This window comes from Rhinatrema bivittatum, chromosome 3, assembly GCF_901001135.1.
Source record: "Rhinatrema bivittatum chromosome 3, aRhiBiv1.1, whole genome shotgun sequence".
NCBI lineage: Eukaryota > Metazoa > Chordata > Amphibia > Gymnophiona > Rhinatrematidae > Rhinatrema > Rhinatrema bivittatum.
The window spans coordinates 261,031,993-261,057,414 of NC_042617.1; the positions used below are offsets into that span (position 1 = coordinate 261,031,993).

Below are 25,422 nucleotides of genomic sequence, written 5' to 3' on the forward strand. Positions count from 1 at the left end.
GAGTTCAGGGGAAGAGACGGACATGGTAAAAACAAAAAAACTATAGCACAAAAATGTATGGTTTATGGCAAAAGAAAGCAGAAGGATTTTCTTTTTCTTTTAATGACTAATATCAACTACCCTTTCAAACCCCAGCTACTTACTGAGCATGCTCTGATGATGATATTCCCTCGAACATGGCTGACCTCCATGCTTTATCCTTGGAAAGAAAACATCTGGGCATGCTTGGGTGAAGTCATGGCCTGTGATGTCATTCCAAGATGACTGCCTGAGGAATGGGTCACAGAATCACGAGTCAAACACCCTTTGCTTTAGTTTTACTGCACGGGTGCCACTGTGACATCATTTGCAGCCCTTCTGCAATGGCTACCATTTTGGATGTCCATCATTTCCTGTCTCCAGGCACTCGCCGCCATCTTGAAAAATGTATTTCCAGTTCCAGTCTGCATCGTCCATAAGGGGTAGGCAGAGGCGTGTCCAGATGTCATACAAAAAGGGCATTGTGTAGGTGGGACTAAGATGGATGTCAACAAAGGGGCGGAGCTAAAGGTGGTGAAAGGGGCAGAGTTTGGACTGGAAGTGAACACTGATTGGCTGGGAAGTGGGACCAATGGGCAGGGCTTAGCTCTGAAGTGGGCGGGACACCTTTAAAAACACATTTTGATAAGTACTGTACCCCTTTAACTACTGAAGCATGCACGATTACACATGTTCTCACAAAGCAGTTCCTCCAAAAGTTTAATAGCCTCTTATTGCTGTGAGGTGCTGAGAACAGTTCCCATGATCTGAGCATCAGGCAGTGATGACTTTTCCGTGGCATACCTGATCAGGTCTGATGGCACACCAGCATGCCATGGTAGAATAATTGGGAAAAACTGTTATAAGGAACAGGCTAATCCAATCCTGGTTATCATCCAACTGAATGCAGGGACTTGTTTTTCTGACTGACCTTGGTAAATCAATGGGAGAAATAGAACTAGAAGTCCCTGTAATGCAGCAGGATAAAACAAGGACTGGATTAGCCTGTTCCTTATGAGATGGAGCCAGGTGGAACCTAAAAACAAATGACAGGAACGGTCAGAGCAGGAGGCAGCAAAAGTAGTTTGATAACCAGTATAAAATGAAAATTATGCAGAGTGATCACACCTACGTAAGATCAGCAAAGCAGGTTTTTCCCTAAAGTCAGCCATCTGACTGTAGTACATTACAGAGCAATGTCTCTACAAACAGGTTGTCCAGGGCTATGGAGAGGTCTACCTGTTCAGAGAGTAATGCACTGAAACTAGCTGAACCAAAATCTTTTTCTAAACTGGAGCCCCATGCCAATTGCAGCAGATAATGTACAGCGAAGATGCAGAACAGCAGCTAGTGGCTTGCTGTGCCCTTTCATAGACCCTACTCATTCTCTTGAATCAAATATGCTACGTTTGCCCCCAGGCACCAAAAGCCTTGGTACATCTGGCTCTGATCTTTCCTTATTCCAGTGCTGCAATTGTACATTAAAGCAGTCAGGGTGTGACAGGACAACTGGCATCTCGTGCTGCTGAGGAAAGTGACTGCACCCCCACTATGCACAAAAACATGAATTAGTTGCTATTTTTCATCATTTTAGATTTTATGAATCACACAAAAGCCTTTTTGCTGCCCAAAGATGTCACCCTTTGTATTAATGTTGTCTACTGTTACTGTTAAATATCTTACAGTCTTCACTGATCATGTTATTTGAATTGAACTGTACATACACATTAGTTATGCAACAAATTCAGGGTATAAATCCTAAGTAGAATGGATGGAAAGTGGCTACCATTGGACAATGTATTTTCCAATGTATTTTTGATAATCACCCATAAGAAAATTGGCTTTCTCTCTGCCAACTAAAGTCATTGATAAATAGAGCACAAAAGGACTGAAAAAATGGAAAATAATTTAAAAGTTACTCTATAAAATATTCTGTTGTAATGCACTACCCACAAAGACAGCCTCAGAAAATAAGCTGAGGATCAAAGAGAGTGCCTAAGGCACCAGGTGATAAAGTGACTTAACCAAGGTTATTAGCAAAGTCAGTGGTAGAAGAAAGACATTATCTCAGGTCTCCCAAGTCCCAGATCTGTACTGTAGCTACTAGGCTACCATAATATCATTACAAGCTGATGACTTTTTAAAACACTAAATCAGGGATGGTGAGCTCTGAACTTTGAGTGCTACAAACAGGCTGGGTGATCCATTAAGCCACGGTAGTGCTCTAATGCATGTTAAATAGCGTACATTATGCAATATAAGCTGTACATCACATGATAGAGCATTATTGCGGTGATATCGGCAATATACGTGATAATTTGCATGGCCCTGCTTAGGTCCCCCCCTATTATAATGACCTGATTTGCATGTGATTTGCATGCATGAATAATGAAAATGCATGTAAAGAAGATCATTACTGGGCAATTTGATGTAAATATTTGATTGCGGCCAACTAAGAAAGTGGTCAGCCTTGATAAAATAACAACTCCAGGGAGGTTAGTAAATGTAACACGGGAGCCCCAGGACCCTAATGCGGATCCCGAGGCTCCCTCGTTACATTTAAAGGGGCATGTAAACCCTAAAACAAAATTTGCCACGGAAAAAAAAGAAAAAGTTGAGGGGGGTCAGTGTTTACTCCTGGCTCAACATGGGGCTGCTATTCAAAGTGGCCCTGACCCCCCAAAAAATAGATTTTGTGCCACGTGTGGCGATGGCTCCCCACAACCCACTCATTAATATGCATGTCCCTTCCCACCGAATCTAGTGCAGTGAATGGTCCCCGCCCCAGTAGTGAAGTGAGCTTGTTGGGGGTATTGTGCCTCCTCCCCCCCTTACCCCCTCTCACATCCTCCAAGCCTCTAAAAGTTGAACAAGCTCCCCACAGCGCCCCCATGCACCTGGCCCGGTTGGTGCCATTGATGTGACCTTGCCACTATCATGTGATAAGGGCAAGGTCTGGGGATTGGATCTAAGCCACAGAATTGCAGATTGGGCCCCACTGCGGGAGCTTATTCAAAAGGTTTGTGGGGAGTGTGGGAGGGGGGGTCAGGGGTAGTAAATTGGGGGGGGGGGGAGGGACGACCCACTAAGCCCCAATGACTTATTTAATACTTCTGGAGGGGGAGGGGGAGGGGAGCACTATACCCCCGAGGTTACTTTACTATTGTGGTTGGGAGGAGGTGGGCCCTTCACTGCACTATTTTCATTGGGAAGGAGGAGGGGGGGTCATGCTGCATATTGAAGAGTGGGATGGGGGGGGGGGGGGGCGGCACCGCACAGGGCACAAAATCTATTTTTTTTCACTTTTTGGGGGTTGGGGCCTGAGCTGGGGGTCAGCCCTGAGCCCCGCTCAACTATTTCTTTTTAAATGGCTAGCCCTTTAAGGCACTGGCGGTCCCTTGAATTTGGGGCCGCCATCGCATCTAAAGGACCGCTGGCTGTGTTCTTTGTTTCCTCCGGTGTTTGGCCGCGAGACAAAAGTACGTGCCATAGAGCCACAATGTTTTTCTGGGGGAAGGGCCCCACTGTTGCAGCGACCCCCCCCCCCAACAATAGTGAGACACTCCCCCCCCCCACCCGCGAATAAACATTGTGGCTTAGTGGCTCTAGGTGCGAGTCTGGTTTCAAGATAGCCAAGTTGCACAAAATAACACGGCTCTTGGATGAAATAAATAAATAAATAAATGCAAGAAAACATATTCCATGAATATTCATTGTGGAAATCTTGAAAAGCAGGCCCATTTTTTTTGTAGAATTCAAGGACCGGAGTTCACCATTCCTGTGCTAGATCAGCAGGTAAATAGACATCAATATATGAGCGCTTACATGAGCGGTACACTTTGTAGAAAAATGATCCCTGCGCTCTGTCCTGCCTGGACTAAAGAAATCCCTTTTTTCACTGCATTATTGTAAATTGACACTTCTGCACATTGCTCTCCTCTAAAATAAACATAAACCCAGAAAGAACGATCACTGCAGTGCCAACAATCTCCCACAATCTTAATGGATTCAAAGTGAAAAAAAGTGCAATGATATTTCGAGGAGTAGCCTAGTGGTTAGAGCAGAGGGCTGTGTCCCACGGAAACAATGGTTCAAATCCCTTGTGACCTTGTGCAAGTCACTTTACTCTCTGTTGCCTCAGGTACAAAATTAGATTGTAAACTATGTAGGAATAGGGAAATACCTATAGTACCTGAATATAATCTGCTCTGAAGTGCCCAAAAGCAGAATATAAATAACTTCCCACCAGCACAAACAACTCTACTGGTGCATGCCACAATGATCTGTTACCTTAAACAGATAGGGGTAGATTTTATAAATTTGCGCACATGTGTACTTTTGTTCGCGCAATTTCAATAGATACGCTCGTAGCTGTGCGTATCCATTAAAATCCGGGGTCGGCGCGCACAAGGCTGCCCAAAATCGGCAGCCTGAGCCGCACAGCCTGCCTCCGTTCCCTCCCTGGCCACTCTGAAATCGGAGCGACCTCGGAGGGAACTTTCCTTCGGCCTCCCCCCACCTTCCCCTTCCTAACACCCCCCCCCTCCCCGGCCCTATCTAAACCCCCCCTACCTTTGTGGTACAAGTTACGCCTGCTTGAAACAGGCGTAACTTGCGCGCGTTAGGCCGGCCGCCGGCGTGTCAGGGTCCAGTTCGGGGGCTAGTCCGGAGGCCACGGCCATGCCCCCAGAACGCCCCCGATGACACGCTGGCTGCGACACGCCCCCCGACACAAACCCCGGAACACCCCCCCCAGGAAAGCCCCGGGACTTTCGCGCGTCCCGGGGCTTGCGCGCACCGCCGAGCCTACTCAACATAGGCTCGGCGCGTGCAAGGGGAGTTTGGGCCAGGTTTTCGGGGGGTACGCACGTATCTTTCGCGAGTACCCCTTTGAAAATCTGGCCCATAATGCACAGTTAATTCACTGGTGCAGCTACAATCAAGGAGCTGTGCTAGGGAAAAAAGGATTTGATTAATCAGCTGAAGTTAGCTCTTTAAGGCCAGCGAGGTTTGGGCACCAAAAGGTACAGTCTGGCTTTAAGAGAAGTGGATCACTCACAAGATGGTTTTTCACTTTTGGCAGTTTAATGAATATTTATGGCTTCATTTTAATTAAATTTTTCATTTACTTTTGACGGCTTCTCATCTTCTGTACTAGCACTTTTGGAACAAGTGTTTTAGAAAAAGAACAAAATAAATATAATAATAATAAAATACTGGATTCCTTATGAAGGGTCCTTTATGCTAAACATCTATTAAGAAAACAATAAAGGAAGATGTAAAAAAAAACAAACCAAAAACAATTTTTATATTTATCCTGACAGGGCATGTTGATAATTCTTTCTGTGGGGATCCCACAGCCAGTTGGGTGCTCAGAATATCCTTAATGAATATGCATGAGATGAAATGTGTCTATACTGCAGACTCAATGACTGTGGGGTCCCCAGGACATTTGTGGGAAGAACTGCCTGAAGCTGTTACTGTCCTTCTCATTTCCTTACAAGCTTACAATATGATGTAGAAAAAAAACAAAACATTTTTCAATTACCTGAGATGTGCTTTGAATATTTTTTGCTTCAGATTGCTCCATTTTTTTTAATCATTTGTATTTTAAATGTATCTGTCATGTAAAACAAGGGCTTTTATCATAACTTACCTCTGGTAACATCTGTTTTTCTGGCTCCTGCTTGACTTTCCGATCGACAGACATGACTGAATTCCTCTGATATTCAGGTGCCACCTGCTCTATCTGAAGCATGTCTAAATACTGGCTTAAGAGGTCAGAGTTGCCGTCTGTGAATCTGGAGCCCTCCCTTATCTGCTCGTCTTTGCAGCACTTAGAGCTGCAGAAAGAAGTCACCGTTGATCTCTCATAGTTCCTCAAGAGCTTTTCCACAACCCCATAGTTTGACCTTGAATCAGCTGATCGCGGGCGACCAGATAAATTGCTTGGCTTCCAGTTGTGTTCGTGAAGCATATGGTGATAGCCACTAGTGCTATGAAATCCATTCATTTGCTTCTTCTGCTTGGAAAGTTCTATGGTCTTGTTAGGGCTACTGGACTCAAGATCCTCACATGCTGAAAGACCAGGGCTTGAAACTCTACAGACGTTACTAGGGTCCTCTACATTAGTTGAGCTACCACACAAAGAACTGCGAAGGTGGTTTTGACTTCCAGATGTGGTTAATGGTATTGGACTGTCTTTTGAAATAGTGTTGACTTTATTTGTCTTAAACACAATACGATTAAACTCATCAGTCTTTGCTGCTAATATTCCATTCCTCTGGGTTTGCTCAAGCATGTATCCAGAATTCCCCAAGCTATCATTCCAAAGCCTACCACATAAGCCATCAGTACAATGTAGGCCATTGTGGTGTTCAGGGCAGTGGCTCTGGGATACCATGTCAGGTGCTATTACATTTGCATCTTCAGGGCTTTTCTGGACAGACAACATGGAAGATCCAGTTTTAGGACTTTCTCCATACTTGGCCAGCTCACATGTCCATTTGTTGTGGCAAAAACTTGCATTACGTTCTGAGTCAGAATCCTTTTTCACTGCAAGAGATGCAGTAACCATTGCTGTGGCATCATCCAAAGAGAACTCTTCATTTTCATGCAGACTGTTGTGCTGTTGCTGAGTGCCACATTCTTGAGTTTCACAGCTAAAACTCAGATTCTGTACTAGTGCATTATAAGCTTGTGGAGATAAGGAAAATGAGCTTGTCATGTGCCAAGATGTACTCCTTGGAGGAACTGGTGGAACTTCACTTTTCAATAAGGGAGGCCTATCTTCTACACTTGTTTTGTCATTAGCACCACTCCTGGTGGTGACCATCGAGTTCTTCCTGTTATTATATTCCTGCACTTGAGAAATTTTCATGGGAACCTGTGACTCCATAACAGGCACATGGTTCATCCTGGGTCTAAGAGATGAAAACTGGGTTTCTTCCGATCCTCCCAAAACTGGATATGACTTTGTTCTGCCCACAAAAAAACACAGACATACAATCTTAGAAAAAGGCATGACTACTAGTGTAAGAAGCTTGCAAATATGTAGCTTGTAATGCAATGCACAACTGCGTAGAGTGGAAGCAAACAGTAAAACCTTGTCAAAATTTCAAGAATACGTTTGAAGTTGTCTTGACGTACCTGTTTTAACAATTAAAATATCATAACCAGGTTAAATTGCTCTGCATTAATTGTGCTTGTGGGACTTTTCATGTGTTAGAAACAGGGAGACAGAGGCAGGGACATCATCAGCCCAGAGTGGAACTGCTGCCTGCAAACACAATAAAAAAGGAGTGCAGGGTCTTTGAAAATTTAAGGATTACGGGGGCGGGGATGTAAGGCTGGGGTAATCCAAAAATCGGGTTTTGATGGATGGGAGGGCTATGCCTGCTCTGCGTGGGGGAGTGCGTGGTGCTTTATTGGCTACTGAGGTAAAGAGAAAGGGTTTGATCCTGGGACACAGATAATGCAGAACAGATTCAGGATTACTTTTGTATTGCCTGGAATAGATTTAGACATCTAAGTAAGGTGACCCTAGATGCGCCTTCACCCTTCACTCACTGAGGTCAGCTGGCAATGACTGGGGTCAGTTGGGAATAGGGATGACTGACCCCAGGTGCTCTTTGCCCCTCAGACGACACCATTTTGAAAAATGGAACCAACAGGGCTGGAGTAAATGGGAGCTGCTTGTGCTCCCTCTAGACCACTCGGAATTCAAGTACACTTTGGGGGTAGGGGTAGTCCAGGAGGAATGGGGGGCATTCAGGAGAAGAGGTCCAACTAGATTTTTAGGGATTTTGGTAACACTATGGTGGGGCAGCTTTTCTGCTGCTGTGCGGCCCTTTAACTTCTGAGCCTAGGAGCATTGGAATGTACATTAACATTCTGTTGCTCCCGAGGGAATGCTAAGTATACCTCATGAGCAACTTTCACTGAATAACGCTGCTTGCAAAGTTTATCACAGGCTGTGTTATTCAATTAGCATTTGCTTGTGATGGTAAATTAGCATACCTGCACTGCATCATGTTCTGGACCAGGAAATAAGGCACAACATTTTCACATTCTGCACATTATTTCCATGATAATGTTTAATGCATGATAAATGATTTTTACAGTATGTATTATTGTGCTAGCACAGCTAATAGGACCCTAACAGGGTCATTCTTCAAGTCATGTTAGTGCCTTATTGCAACACAAATACATATGCAAACTCTACATTGAGTATGCAAGTGGGAGGAGTCAATAGAAATGAGGGTCTGCTAGCGCGGAATACGGTCTCTGCTGCATTGTACATATCAACTCCTCTTGTTGGTACCTTTGATTGATTCAAATGATAGACATTCATCAGTCATATCTAATTTGCAGTTAATTCCTCTGAATGTGTATGTAAAAGCACCCCCCAAACTCTCCCCGGGTTGCATGTGTACTCTCTTACAGTGGTATGTAGACAGCATGTCTCTCTCTCCGCTGCGATATTTATCTGTGAAACCTGACTCATCAGAAGTAACATTTTTCATTGTATTATTGGCTAGGTGCACTCTTGAAATGTTTACCAAAATACAGAACATCCATTTTGCTCTTAAATTCCTGAGAAAATAAAAAGGAATACAAAATATTTTTTTTAATTATGAAAATTGACTCCCTTTGTGGCTCCAGTGGGGTGGGTTGCAGGGCATTAACCCTCATGTCGTACACAGGTTCTCAGATGCAGTCAAAAGGCCAAGAAGATCCCATTCTCAGATCATAGCTCACACCTGATTTACTTTCCCAACAGGATTATATATGCTGTACGCACTATAAATGGATTTTAGTATATATGCTTTATATACTTTATTGTTAACCACTTTTTGGTGAACAGCAACAGGTGGTCAATCAAATGTGCACAAATAAAATATCTAGTCATGCATCCAGCCTGTCAAATTCTCCTAAATTATTGGATAGCTTCATATTAACCACCTCTGTTTGGGTGCAGGTGGTCTAGGGCAGTGATTCTCAACCTTTTTTCAGCCCCTTGACAATGCGTCAGAACAGAACTAGGTCATTACCCAAACAACTCACCATACAAAAAAGATATTCTGGTTCTGGTGACATCTTAGTAAAAGCAAAACTAACTCCCTTTACTACCAGGCACAATAGCCTTCCTTATGAAAAGACAGTAATTTACCACTAATGCATATCCTATTGAGAAAACACAACAAATAAGATTGATACAAATGCCTACATGCTAGTAAAATACCTCACCTTGATCACACACAAAGCCGACCTTCACCAAGGACAGAAAGACCACAAATTATAAATTTGGAGACAGAAACTGGAATGGAAAACCAAAAAAGCCACTCTGCATGCAGTGTGAACCTGGAGAAATGGAAACTAATATAGAACCTAACATAGTCCCAGGATCTGCAATAGTGCACACAAACTAATCTGCACAAAGTTACACCTGCATTATGGCATGCCCTCCAGCAGTAACAACCCTATCTATGAATAGGTAACACTACAAATATTAAACCAGGCCCTAAACACCTATTAGAAAAACAGAATAAACCAAGTTACTATAGACCCCACGCAGAAATAATTGTAAAACTATACTAATGTTTCAAAACCGCTGATGAACAGAATAAGATCCAACAATTAAAAACTCATAAAAATTATTAAAAATTTGTCCAAATACCAATTATATATTTCAAAAAGACAGATTACATAATACCCAATAATTAAAATGGCAGTCAATCAAGAAAAATAAACTTAAAAAGCCACTTTTACTTACCAACTCCAGCAACTCTCCTACTCCTTTCTCTTGCAGGCCAAAAGCATTCACCAGAAGCAGCAAGGGCTGCTGAAGCTCTGTCCTCATGGTCCTCTTCTTAGGGCCCACAACCAGTCAATCACTCACACACACATACCCCAAATTAGACCCCATGACCTGTCTTGGTCTCTCACACACACACCATCATCTTCCTGACCAGTCTCTCTCTCTCTCACCCAGAAACACATGCCACTGAGACTACACCTGTTGACGGTGAGGCTCACAGGGCTCCTCCCTGTGGGAGGAGACATCGCTCATCTCAGCCCAGGGGTTCACATCCTTCCTCAAAAATAACAGATTGCTAACTCCATGGACCCAGCTCAGCTCTTAGCCCTTCAGTAGGGATGTGAATCATTTTTCAACGATTAAAATTATCGTCCGATAATTTTAATATCGTCTTAAATCGTTAAAGAACACAATACAATAGAAATTCTAACGATTTATCATTAAAAATCGTTAAATCGTGTTAGTGCGCACTAACGGGAGTTAGTGCGCACTAACTGATACAAATTGACACTTTCCAGGTCAGTAAAGGTCAATTACGAATGAATATGTATTCCTATTGGCTGGCTGCCCTCTTATCTATTGATATTACCAAGGTTCTCACTGAGGTGATGGTTGGGGGGATGGGAAATGGAAATGGAAACTCAGGAACACTAACAGAAAATGATACAAATTATTGACACTTTCCAGGTCAGTAAAGGTCAGTTAGGAATGAATATGTATTCCTATTGGCTGGCTGCCCTCTTATCTATTGATGTTACCAAGGTTCCCACTGAGGTGATGGTTGGGGGGATGGGAAATGGAAACTATTGGTAGTTGACAAAAAAAGTAATGTGCTCAGTCAATGTGACTAGAACTTGTGCCCTATTCCTGATACCAGGGGTGTTGTGATCTTCCTGCACTCAGTGCCCTACCCCTGATACCAGGGGTGTTGTGATCTTCCTGCACACTGTGCCCTATCCCTATTAATACCAGGAGTGTTGTGATCTTCCTGCATGCAGTGCCCTAACCCTGATACCAGGGGTGTTGTGATCTTCCTACACACAGTGCCCTAACCCTGATACCAGGGGTGTTGTGATCTTCCTGCACACAGTTCCTTAACCCTGACACCAGGGGTGTTGTGATCTTCCTGCATGCAGTGCCCTATACCTAATACCAGGGGTGTTGAGATCTTCCTGCATGCAGTGCCCTAACCCTATTAATACCAGGAGTGTTGTGATCTTCCTGCACACAGTGCCCTAACCCTGATACCAGGGGTGTTGTGATCTTCCTGCACACAGTGCCCTAACCCTGATACCAGGGGTGTTGTGATCTTCCTGCACACAGTGCCCTAACCCTAATACCAGGAGTGTTGTGATCTTCCTGCACACAGTGCCCTATCCCTGATACCAGCGGTGTTGTGATCTTCCTGCATGCAGTGCCCTATCTCTATTAATACCAGGAGTGTTGTGATCTTCCTGCACACAGTGCCCTTACCCTGATACCAGGGGTGTTGTGATCTTCCTGCACACAGTGACCTACCCTGATACCAGGGGTGTTGTGATCTTCCTGCACACAGTGCCCTAACCCTGATACCAGGGGTGTTGTGATCTTCCTGCACACAGTGCCCTATCCCTGATACCAGGAGTGTTGTGATCTTCCTGAACACAGTGCCCTATCCCTGATACCAGGGGTGTTGTGATCTTCCTGCATGCAGTGCCCTATCCCTATTAATACCAGGAGTGTTGTGATCTTCCTGCACACAGTGCCCTATCCCTGATACCAGGGGTGTTGTGATCTTCCTGCATGCAGTGCCCTATCCCTATTAATACCAGGAGTGTTGTGATCTTCCTGCACACAGTGCCCTATCCCTGATACCAGGGGTGTTGTGATCTTCCTGCATGCAGTGCCCTATCCCTATTAATACCAGGAGTGTTGTGATCTTCCAGCACACAGTGCCCTATCCCTGATACCAGGGGTGTTGTGATCTTCCTGCACACAGTACCCTAACCCTGATACCAGGGGTGTTGTCATCTTCCTGCATGCAGTGCCCTATCCCTGATACCGGGATGTGTGCAAGAAGATCACAACACCCCCGGTAACCGGGATAGGGCACTGCATGCAGGAAGATCACAACACCCCCGGTATCAGGGATAGGGCACTGTGTGCAGGAAGATCACAACACCCCTGGTATCAGGGATAGGGCACTGCATGCAGGAAGATCACAGCACTCCTGGTATCAGGGTTAGGGCACTTTGTGCAGGAAGATCACAACACTCCTGGTATTAGGGATAGGGCACTTTGTGCAGGAAGATCACAACACCCCTGGTATCAGGGTTAGGGCACTGCATGCAGGAAGATCACAACACCCCTGGTATCAGGGTTAGGGCACTGTGTGCAGGAAGATCACAACACTCCTGGTATTAATAGGGATATTGCACTGCATGCAGGAAGATCACAACACCCCTGGTATCAGGGTTAGGGCACTGCGTGCAGGAAGATCACAACACTCCTGGTATTAATAGGGATAGGGCACTGAATGCAGGAAGATCACAACACCCCTGGTATCAGGGTTAGGGCACTGCATGCAGGAAGATCACAGCACCCCTGGTATCAGGGTTAGGGCACTTTGTGCAGGAAGATCACAGCACTCCTGGTATCAGGGTTAGGGCACTGCGTGCAGGAAGATCACAACACTCCTGGTATTAATAGGGATAAGGCACTGAATGCAGGAAGATCACAACACTCCTGGTATCAGGGTTAGGGCACTTTGTGCTGGAAGATCACAGCACTCCTGGTATCAGGGTTAGGGCACTTTGTGCAGGAAGATCACAGCACTCCTGGTATCAGGGTTAGGGCACTTTGTGCAGGAAGATCACAACACTCCTGGCATTAGGGATAGGGCACTTTGTGCAGGAAGATCACAACACCCCTGGTATCAGGGTTAGGGCACTGTGTGCAAGAAGATCACAGCACTCCTGGAATCAGGGTTAGGGCACTTTGTGCAGGAAGATCACAACACTCCTGGTATTAGGGATAGGGCACTTTGTGCAGGAAGATCACAACACCCCTGGTATCAGGGTTAGGGCACTGCATGCAGGAAGATCACAACACCCCTGGTATCAGGGTTAGGACACTGCATGCAGGAAGATCACAACACCCCTGGTATCAGGGTTAGGGCACTGTGTGCAGGAAGATCACAACACTCCTGGTATTAATAGGGATAGGGCACTGCATGCAGGAAGATCACAACACCCCTGGTATCAGGGTTAGGGCACTGTGTGCAGGAAGATCACAGCACTCCTGGTATTAGGGATAGGGCACTTTGTGCAGGAAGATCACAGCACTCCTGGTATCAGGGTTAGGGCACTTTGTGCAGGAAGATCACAACACTCCTGGTATTAGGGATAGGGCACTTTGTGCAGGAAGATCACAGCACTCCTGGTATCAGGGTTAGGGCACTTTGTGCAGGAAGATCATAACACTCCTGGTATTAGGGATAGGGCACTTTGTGCAGGAAGATCACAACACCCCTGGTATCAGGGTTAGGGCACTGCATGCAGGAAGATCACAACACCCCTGGTATCAGGGTTAGGGCACTGTGTGCAGGAAGATCACAACACTCCTGGTATTAATAGGGATATGGCACTGAGTGCAGGAAGATCACAACATCCCTGGTATCAGGGGTAGGGCACTGTGTGCAGGAAGATCACAACACCCCTGGTATCAGGGTTAGGGCACAAGTTCTAGTCACATTGACTGATCACATTACTTTTTTTGTCAAGCTACCAACTGTTTCCATTTCCCATCCCCCATATATTGTCAGTGGGAACCTTGGTAACATGAATAAATAAGAGGGCAGCCAATAGGAATACATATTCATTCCTAAACTGACCTTAACTGACCTGAAAAGTGTCAAATTGTATCATTTTCTGTTAGTGCACACTAACAATGGTTAGTGCGCACTAACTCCCGTTACTGCGCACTAATCGGAAAAAACAATTTTTTAACTAAAAAAATCGTGCCAAACACGATTTTCTTCTCCTGCCAGACGATTTCGATCGTTAAGACGATAGGGCACACGATTCACACCTCTACCCTTCAGGCCATCGCTGTCCTAGCCCAGCGACTGGATGAAAAGCAAAAGACTTGGGAGATATTGGTTAACGCCTTCAACCAGCTCAGTTCCCGAGTAACGCTACATCTTCGCCTGACAAGGCTATCGCCTCTACACCTACTGGATTCATAAGACTTTCAGTGGCTTTGCCTGCACCCACTCATTTTACAGGAGATCCCTTATTATGCCGAGGCTTCCTGAACCAGTGCTGTATGCACTTCTCCTTATAGACTATAGACTATCTATTTCCCAGATGTATTATCCAAGACTACATACATCCTGTCTCTTTTAGACGGGAAAGCCCTGGCCTGGGCTCCACCTTTCTGGGAGTGTAATATTCCGATACTCAACGACCTGACTGGGTTCCTCACCCTATTTCCTTCAGTGTTTGATGACCCTGCTCGTCAGACCATCACTGGATCTGAACTCCTACACCTTCAGCAAGGTATCAAACCTTAGGCTGATAATGTTATATATAATTTAAAACCTTATTTTCCGAGTTGCTTTGGGACCTGGGTTGTCTAAGAACTATTTTTCTAGAAGATCTTAATTACTGCATTAAGGATGAGCTAGCTGCCCGTGAACTCCTTGATACCTTGGATTCTCTCATTGATCTAGCTGGACGTACTGATCGTCATCTACGTGAACATTCACAAGAGATAAAAAGCCCCAGGAAGACTACCTCGGGAGTTCCACGTCCTCATCCTGCAGCAGCTACACCGACCACACCCATACCCAGTATCAAATAGAAAGAACCCATGCAACTAGGCCGCAGCCATTTGACAGCTAAGGAGAGGCGTTATCGTAAAAGATTTGTCCTCTGCATGTATTGTGGACAGCCTGGCCATGCAGTTCTCTCCTGCCTTATCTGTCTGGGAAACTTGCAGACCTAGGATCCGCCGGAGAACTCCTCCTAGGTCTCACCTCTCCATCTCCTCCACTGACTCTTCCAGTCTCTATCATTTCGACTACCCTCAAATTCCATACTGTAGCTTTAGTGGACTCTGGTGCCGGGAGGAAACTTCATACTTAAGCAATTTGTAGATCACCTACGAATTCCCACCATCCAGACACCTACGCCACTGCTACTATCTTCCATACAATGTGAGCCACTTCCTGGTGAGGTCACGTATTCTACTTAACCCATTCGTCTGCACAGGGGGTCGCTCCACTCGGAGACCATCTCTTTCCTGGTCTTGGATAAAGCCATTCACCCGGTCGTACTTGGTATACCATGGCTACAGACGCACTCACCCCATTTTGACTGGAACACATTGGAACGGTCTCAATGGGGAAAAGACTGTCACAGGAGATGCCTTCAAGAAATCACTCCCATGCATTGCCTAACCACCGTCACCTCACTACTGGGCCTACCTCAGCAATACTCATCCTACCAGGACATCTTCTCTAAAAAGGCAGCAGACACTCTGTACCTTCACAGGTCTTTCAACTGCGCTATTAATTTGATACCCAATTCAGAACCTCCCAGAGGAAGGGTATCCTGCTTTCTCTGTCAGAGACTCAGGCGATGTCAGCCTATATTCAAGAGAACTTGGCTAAGGGCTTCATCAGGCCTTCAAAATCTCCAGCTGGGGCCGGTTTCTTTTTCGTGGGTAAGAAGGACGGATCCTTTCGCCCATGTATAGACTACCGCAGACTTAATGAGATCACTATGAAGGACCGCTACCCACTGCCACTGATCTCTGAACTTTTTGATTGGCTCTAAGGAGGCAGAATATTCACAAAGCTGGATCTCAGAGGGGCATACAATTTGGTCTGTATACGCCAGGGAGATGAGTGGAAAACTGCTTTTAATACCCACGATGGCCATTTTCGGCCTTTGCAACGCCCCAGCTGTATTTCAAAACATGATGAATGACATTTTCAGGGACATGTTATATAGTTGCGTGGTCATATATCTTGACGATATACTGGTCTTCTCCTAAAACCTGCAGAACCATCAAGTAGATGTTGCCAACGTTCTCCAAAGGCTCAGGGATAATCACCTATAGGCCAAATTAGAGAAATGTTCCTTCCATCAGGAATCCATTCCATTTCTTGGCTATGTGGTATCCAGCTGAGGGTTCTAAATGGACCCGCAGAAGACCAAAAGTATCCGGGACTGGACCCAACCTACTGGAGATTTCTTGGATTCACGAACTACTACAGGTCCTTCATTCATCACTACTCCACATTGACTGTGCCTCTTACAGCCATGACGCGGAAGGGAGCCAACCCCTCTCATTGGTCTGTTGAAGCTGTTGATGCCTTCGAGAAACTCAAAGAGGCATTCATCCAGGAGCCATGCCTATGCCATCCCAATCCCTGACAACCCTTTATTGTCGAGGTAGATGCTTCGGATGTTGGAGTTTGTGCTGTCCTTAATCAACACAGTGACACCCACACATTACATCCCTGCTCCTTCTCTCGGCGGGTCTCCCCTGCTGAGCGGAATTAAGGGATAGGAGACAAGGAGCTACTCGCCATTAAGTTAGCATTCGAAGAATGGCACCCATGGCTCGAAAGTGCACAACACCAGATAACCGTCTACACAGACCATAAAAATCTTGAATACCTTCGTCATGCGCAACGCTTAAACCATAGGCAAGCGCGCTGGTCCTTATTTTTTAATTGATTTGATTTTGTGCTGAAGTATCATCCTGCGGACAAGAACATCTGGGCTGACGCACTCTCCCGTTCCTTCGTCCCAGAGGACATGCCAGACACACCGCGACATATCATCGACCCTAACAAGGTATTGCTGGCAGCTACTCACACGGTTCCCACCAGGATGACAGTGGTGCCTCTCACTCTCCGAAAGAAGATCCTCAGATGGGCCCATGACTCTCTGCTTGCGGGTCACCCTGGACAGTCCAGAACTCTCATCAACTTACAAAGACACTATTGGTGGCCTTCTATGAAGGAAGACATACGGACCTACACTGAGTCATGTCCTACCTACACAAGATAGAAGCCTCCAGCTGGCCATACCTGGGGACTCCTTCAACCACTGCCTGCTCCTAGTGAACCATGGACACACATTTCAACTGACTTTATCACTGATTTGCCTTTATCCAGCGGTAATAATACAATCTGGGTCATCATTGACCGTTTTTCTAAAATGGCACATTTTGTGGCACTGCCCGGACTACCATCTGCTCCAGAACTAGCAAAGTTGTTTATCTGACAGATCTTCCGTCTACATGGCATGCCTAAACATATCCTCTTGGACAGAGGGGTTCAGTTTACAGCTAAGTTCTGGAGATCTTTGTGTAAGAAATTCGACATCTCATTGGAGCTGACATCAGCTTATCACCCGCAAGCCAATGGGCAGACGGAGAGAACAAACCGCACATTAAAACAATTCCTTCATGCCTACATGAACTCCATGCAAAGCGACTGGTCAGAACTGCTCCCATGGGCTGAATTCGCTCTGAACTCACATCAATCTGCTTCAACGGGGTCATCTCCATTTCAACTAGTTTACGGACGTCAGCCTTTACCTCCTCTATCTATGCCATTATCTGTAGCCTCTCCTGCTGCCCAGGCATCGGCACAAGAACTAAATCAGTTGTGGGAACACGTGAAGGAACTTCTCCAAAAGGCTGGACAACAAGCCAAAAAGTTCTATGACGCTCATCACAAAGCCACACCACAGTTACAGCCTGGCGCCAAGGTATGGCTTAGTATCAAATTTATTCGCCTTAAACTGTCATCGGTCCGGTTCGTGCCAAGGTACATAGGACCCTTTTCAGTTCTCCGCTGCCTGGGTCCAGTCACATACAGCTTGAAGCTACCACCGGCACTTTGAATACATAATGCTTTTCATATCTCCTTTCTGAAGCCACTCATCCTGTCAAAGTTCTCCAGGAAGACTCCAGAGCCTCAGCCTCTCTCTGCTGAAGAAGACATCATGTATCAAGTAGAAGACATCCTTGATGTAAGAAAACATGGCAGACGATGGGAATATCTTATTTCCTGGGAAAGATACGGTCCGGATGAAAATAGTTGGCAGCCTGCATGTAACATCCTGGACAAAGACTTCAACAGTTCCACACGACACACCCCAGGAAGCCGAAACCCCCGGGGAAGGGCCCTAAGAAGAGGGGTACTGTTATGCCCGTCGGTCGCAGACGGCTGCAACCTCTCATGCTCACCTCTTTTTTCCCCACTCCATCAAGTCTGGGAAGAATGGCGGTCTCTGCCTGTACACGCCGACCTCTCTGGCATTCCCGGGACAGCGTGGCTGCTGCCGGCCGCCATCTTGGATCCGGAGTTACCTAGGCGCGCACGCGCGCAAGGGCTTTATTTGAATATGTCACGGCGGGAACCTCGGGGGTGTCCCCACCTGATGACGTCTTCCCACTAGCGTATTTAAGCGAACCAGCCCTTTCTGTCATCGAGTTAGCAAGGAGTTCCGTCTTGCTGTATTCTGCACATTCAAGGACTTCCTGTTCCTGATGCAGCCTTGGCTATTGGACGCTCTGAGTACCCACTCCTTGGGGGCTCCCCTGCGTTCTCGGCTACCTGCTCCTCGGAGGGTCTTCCTGCCTGTCTGCTGCTGGATCTGCTTCTCAGATCTTAACTTGCTCCAGGAACCATCTACTGTGAGTACCTTCTGACATCTTCGATTCTGACTATACTGAGGACTCTACGTGGCGTACCCCGATCCTCGGGCCACTACCACCTTTCTTCAGTAAGAGCCTTTTTCATTCCGGCTGTACAGTATTCCTGCTCGTCATCTACACAGATCCACTTCCGGGTCTCGGCATCGCTACTAACAACTACTGTACAGACTTCCTTGGTGTACCCCACTCTGTGGGCCACTACCGGATCTTTATCCTGAGGGGGCCTACTTTCATCAGAGGGGATCCACAGCATACCCTGCTCTGCAGCCCACTTCTGGATCTTCTCCACTGTGTTCATTCTGGGTAATTCTCATTGCTCAGGACTGTACCACCAGATTGCTAATACTGTGGACATCATTTTTCTTTCCTTATTAATAAAGTCTCCACTTCTAGCTGTGTGCCATGCCACTGAGACTATGCCTGCTGACAGTGAGGCTCACAGGGCTCCTCCCTGTGGGTGGAGACATCGCTCATCTTGAGCCCTTCCTCAAACATATCAATAGTCATGTGCTATCTTAAAATTTCCTGTGTGCACACAAAGTTTGCTAGGAGTCTACTAGACTGCTTAGTGAATCCACCCAGGGAGGGAGTGAGAAAACAGACAGGACCCCACACAGCCTTCACAGTACTGTTGCGGCAGAGTTGTTCCTTACTGACTCCTGCAAAACTGATTACAAAATATCTACCAGTTGGATTTATTTGAAAAACAGACCTCTGAATTCATAATTAAAGACTAAGATCCTTTGTGCTTGTTACTTTATTTGAGGTTACTTGGAACAGAACAAAACTAAATATGACTGTCAAAATATTTCTGGCAAGTACTAAAATTGCACGTTAGGGCTAGCACTAGGATTCACTGGCTGTTCTGTTTGCTGTCAAGTGGGAGATCTAGGATTGATTCCCAGCTGCTGCACAGCCCACAGGGAGAGGGATTCTGAATCATCCCACAAGAGTGACACCTACTGGCCAGATTCAAGTGTACATATATCAAGTTCTGGAAAGCTCTGTGGTTCGTGGCTGACTGTTGCTGCCATGGCTGGGCTAGGCTGAGGAACCCCATTTAATTGTGAAAGAAAGCTCATGATGCCTTAGCCCTAGTTAGACTGGTTCTGATTGAGCCAGAGGCCCAAAAGAACTAGAGGAAACTGCCAGGCTATGAAATGAAAGCTAATAGTGAAAAGGATGGGTGAATATAACTCAAAAAAGAAGGGAAAAGAAAAGAAACAAAAGGAAAGGAAAGACATTGAGAAGGGCGGGAGCACCAACAAACACCCGACCCGGAGCCCCGCCCCCACCGACGTCATCAACACCGTCCCACACCTTCACCTGAAACTCACAATTCAAAAGAAGAGTGATACCTAGGCGTCGCGCGCCGGGCATCGCGCGCCTAAGGAGCACAACAAAGGGGCACTCCCCTTTGTGCACCCCTAGTGCAAACCATAAGATTTCACAAACCAGAAACTCCTACTATCAATACACCTCTTCGCAACCTTCCACTTAACCAAAATGGAAACCACCAAGCTACCTCCTAAAAATACTTCGAATAAAGAAACCAGGATTCACAGGAAAACAGGTGGGTTCAATCTCTCAAATTCAACATACAGAAATCTAAAGACATACTCCAAATATATATTCCTTTCATTCATCCTTATTAGCGCACAATCAATAGTTAAAAAAATGCCTATCATCTCAGACTTACTCTCTGATAACAAACCAGATTTCATAGCTATCACTGAAACCTGGATAAAAGACTCTGACAACATACTAATTAACCAAATAGAAGACTCATCATACAAATTATTCATAATCCGCAGACAAAGAAAAAAAGGCGGTGGTCTAATGCTAATCATCAAAAAAAGCTTTCAAATGAAACTTACCACAGCTAAGTCATGCTCCCCTTTTGAAATAGCCCTATTTGACTCTTCAAAACTACAAATCTGTCTAGTATACTGTCCTCCCGCAACCTTGGAACGAAATTGCTCTCCATTTATTGAATTTATGATTGCCAACCTAACACTCAATAAACCAATTATTATCCTTGGTGACTTTAACTTACACATGGACACATACCCCCTATCAAACACATGCAAAACAATCACAGATGCTCTTGCAACAATGGGAGTAGAACAAATAGTCAATGGATCAACACACAAAGCAGGTCACACTCTTGACCTAATTTTCATTAACACCAACAGCTGGAACTCATATCACATTAAAATCACCGAAATCCCATGGTCAGACCACTACCTCATCCATACCACTCTTACTCAGAACAGCATATCCAACATAACAGAAAACTACAAAAAAAATTTTCATTGCGCCCTCCCTTTGATAGTGAAACACTGCAACAAAATCTCCAAGATGAACTCAAGAATATTGATCTTACAAACACGGAAACAGCAACAACATCATGGATAAACATTACCAAAATGATAAACGGGATGGAACAGCTTCCCTACGAGGAAAGGCTGAAGAGATTAGGGCTGTTCAGCTTGGAGAATAGATGGCTGAGGGGGGATATGATAGAGGTCTTTAAGATCATGAGAGGTCTTGAACGAGTAGATGTGACTCGGTTATTTTCACTTTCGAATAATAGAAGGACTAGGGGGCATTCCATGAAGTTAGCAAGTAGCACATTTAAGACTAATTGGAGAAAATTCTTTTTCACTCAACGCACAATAAAGCTCTGGAATTTGTTGCCAGAGGATGTGGTTAGTGTAGTTAGTGTAGCTGGGTTCAAAAAAGGTTTGGATAAGTTCTTGGAGGAGAAGTCCATTAATGGCTATTAATCAATTTTACTTAGGGAATAGCCACTGCTATTAATTGCATCAGTAGCATGGGATCTTCTTAGTGTTTGGGTAATTGCCAGGTTCTTGTGGCCTGGTTTTGGACTCTGTTGGAAACAGGATGCTGGGCTTGATGGACCCTTGGTCTGACCCAGCATGGCAATTTCTTATGTTCTTATGTACCAAATCCATAGCCGATAGAACAAACCCAATCATCACAAAAACTTTAAAGAATCCTAAATATAACAATCAATGGTACAATGACACCATAAAATCAGCCAAACGAGAACTCAGGAAAAAAGAGAGATTCTGGCGAAATAATAAAACCTCTCCATCACTCAATGCATACCGATCCCATTTAGCAAATTACAAAAAACTCATCCATATTACAAAGAAAAAATTCTACTCAACCAAAATAATCAAATACCAACAGAACCCTAGAATGCTTTTCACCATAGTAAAAAAAACCTCATCAAATCACCTAACGAAACAAGAGCACTTCCAAACACAAGTAAAAGCAACGACTTTGCTGAATACTTTACTGAAAAAAATCTGAAAACTATTAAACAACTCTAACATCTTGTTGTGTTCCGCGGCCGTGGCAGGCCATGACTGTGGTCCCCTACCTTGCCCGTGGCGGTCCACTGCTGAGGGAGCCCCGGGGGAGGGCACTGACTTTGGGCTCGTCGCTCCGGCACGGGCCTCGGGGCTGCTCACTGCAGGGGGAGCCGTCCCTGCTCCCCCCTCGCGGCGTCCAGCCGCGTTTCTCCTCCGCAGGGGAAATCTAAGATGGCCGCCGTCATCCTTAGGCACGAGGCCGCGCCTCCTGCACAGATTTAAAGGGACCTGATCCCTTTAACCAGCCTCACCAGTTCCTGATCAGCCTGAGCAGGGGAAGTATAAAGGGAGGCTTCCTCTGCTCATTCCCTGACTTGGCAACGTTCTCCAGCGCTGTCTAGTCTGCTTGCTTCGGTGAGTTCCTTGTGCTTTGGATCCTGTTCCTGTTACGTCTTGGTGTTCCTGGTTCCTGATTTCGGATTGGCTACAGTGATTCTCTGGTGTGTGACTTCGGACTGGCAAGTGGTGATTCTCTAGTGTGTGACTTCGGACTGGCAAGTGGTGATCCCTCTGTGCGTGACTTCGGACTGGTAAGCGACAACCCTCTGACACTTGACCTTGGACTTCTTCTGGACTACCGTCTCCAAGGGCCCGCCTAAGTCCCAGCGGTCTGGGTCCCTACGGGCTCCTCCTGGGGGAACCGTGGGCTTCCAGGGCAAAGCTCCAGTCAGCCCTTGCTTCGATACCTTGACTTCTCAAAGGTCCACCTAAGTCCTAGTGGTCTGGGTCCCTATGGGCTCCTCCTGGGGGGATCGCAGACTTCCAGTGGCGAAGACACAGCTCCTCTTCTCATCTCTTCACCTGCCTCCGCAGTCGCCTCAGTCTCCAGTGCCGAGGGTCAGCTGGTCTCATCTTCTGCTCTGCCTCGCCACCCGACGAGAGAACCTACGGTTCTTCCGCAAGGTATACCATCCTCCCGTCGGCCAAGGGCTCACAAGCCTGAGCATAACACATCTACAAACACTTCACACACCCAATATACCACCCTCTGGAAATAACAACCTGGAATGAATTCGACTTTGCCTCAACACTTGAAATCCAAAAAATAATTAGAAAAATGAACCCAGCAAACCACCCCATTGACAGCATCCCATACAACAATTAAACTACTTGATATTTCAATAATAAAATCATTAACGGACATAGTCAACCTCTCCCTCACTGAAGGAATATATCCTGAATGCCTAAAATCTGCAATCATCAAACCACTAATAAAAAAGAACAACCTAGATCCGAAAACCATCCAAAACTACAAACCCATATCTAATCTACCTTTCATTGCAAAAATCATAGAAATAATTGTTCACTCCCCACTATCAGAATACTTGGAAATGATCAACATACTTCAACCCACACAATTTGGTTTCAGAAAAAACTTAAGAACGGAAACATTACTCCTTTCACTTAATGACACAATTGTTCAAGGATTCGACAAAGGACAAAGTTAATTTTAATACTCCTGGATTTGTCAGCCGCCTTTGACACAGTCAACCATGCCATTTTACTCGACAGACTTTCTCTGAAATTGGAAATATCAGGCACTATTCTAAAATGGTTCACCTCATATTTATCCCAAAGAAGTTTCCAAGTAATATTCAACAACAACCTATCAAATAAAGTGAACCTAAATACAGAAGTCCCACAAGGATCTGCACTGTCAGCAACACTTTTTAACATCTATCTCCTACCTATTTGTCACACACTCGATCATCTGGGTCTGACACATTTCCTTTATGCTGACGGCATTCAAATATTAGTCCCAATTCAAAATAAGCTCAAAGAAACCTACAAGAAAATAACCTCTTATCTCTCAGAAATTAAGCAATGTCTTTCCAATCTAAAACTCATAATTAACATCGAGAAAATTGAATTAATCATCCTTTACAAAAAAAATCAATGACTTACCCAGACAATCACTCAAAATAGAAAACCCAGAAACAATAATCTCTCCTGTTGACCACGCCAGAAACCTTGGAATTACAATTGACAAAGAATTATCCTTCAAAACTCATATTACAAATAAAATCAAAGAAGGTTATCACAAATTATTGACACTCAAACGTCTCAAACCCTTCCTCATTCAAAATGATTTTAGAACAGTTCTGCAACTACTACTATTTACAAACTAGACTACTGCAACACCCTACTCCTTGGCCTCCCTTTTACCATCATACATCCCCTACAAATACTGCAGAACGCAGCCGCCAGGATTCTTTCAGGAACCAGGAAACAAGAACATATTACACCTACTCTCATTTCCTTGCACTGGCTCCCAATTAAATACAGAATAGATTATAAAATTGTATCAATCCTCCACAAATTAATCACAGGACAATAAAAACACTGGCTATCTGAACATATTGAAATACATGTTCCAAAAAGGAACATTCGTTCACTGAATAAAGGCCTCCTCAAATTCTTCACGCAAAAATCATGCATCTAGTATCAACCCAAGAGAGAGCTATATCCATCGCTAGCCCATCTCTATGGAACTCCTTACCCCTCATTCTAAGAACTCAATTTAACACCAAAACTTTCAAAAAAGACTTAAAAACCTGGCTTTTTACCAGAGCCTTCTCAGATGATCTTAACCACCAACACTATCAAACTCCCAACCAGACAACTCCAAAGAAAACAGAAACACCACCCTATCAACCCACGATGGATCAATAAAACCTTGAACTCTACAATAGACATCTAAGAACTTTTTTACCTATATAAACTTACCCCCCTATTACCTCCCCATGTTACACAACTTTATCTTTGAAATTCTTTGTTAAAACTCTAATGTTACTCTGCCCTGTAAACCGTTTTGGTGGCACCATTAGGAGCTGAGTCAATGGAGAACCTAGTCAATAAGCCCTCTATATTACAGTGATGATGCACCTGAGCATCTTTTTTGTGCTGATGTTGGATTGATATAGAGAAAATTTGAAGATAGGATTTCCCCATGTCCTCCAGATCAATTAAACAGGCTGCTTTCGTCATGGTTTTGCCTCGCCCCTCTTGCATGCATATGGTTGCACAGGAGGATATGAGCTTTGAAGCTCATCATCCCATTTACTTAAATAATTAGCAATGCACTTAATTTGATCGCGAGTTGCATGAGAACAGCAAAGTTTCTGGTGCAACTTCAGCAGTCACCCAGCCAAAGAAAATAATTTACCTGTGGAAACCAGCTTGTTATAAAACTGACTGCCCGATAGGTGAATAAACATAGGCGCGCATGTCCTGTATGTGCACAAGTTTAGCCGGACTGACTGAAAGTCTTCCCAAGGGTGGAAGTGGGGAGAGGTTTGGACTTAACGCACATGCTTTTGAATTTTCAAAAAGCATGCGGACAAAGTTTCCTGAATAATTTCTGCAGATGAATTAGCTGGTGTAATTTTGGTAGTTAGTTTTCAAGGTGAACATACATGAGTAAATTGGCATAACTTATGTGCATGCTTACAGACTTTC

General features: G+C 45.0%; 1 protein-coding gene across 1 annotated transcript in view; it reads right to left on the reverse strand.

Moving 5' to 3' along the window:
- The window catches only part of KIAA0408 (KIAA0408 ortholog), a 67,935-nt gene that overhangs the window by 11,366 nt on the left and 31,147 nt on the right, over positions 1-25,422 (reverse strand). The window contains 1 exon segment of the mRNA XM_029596809.1: positions 5,675-6,998. Coding sequence (XP_029452669.1) covers positions 5,675-6,998 — 1,324 coding nt within the window.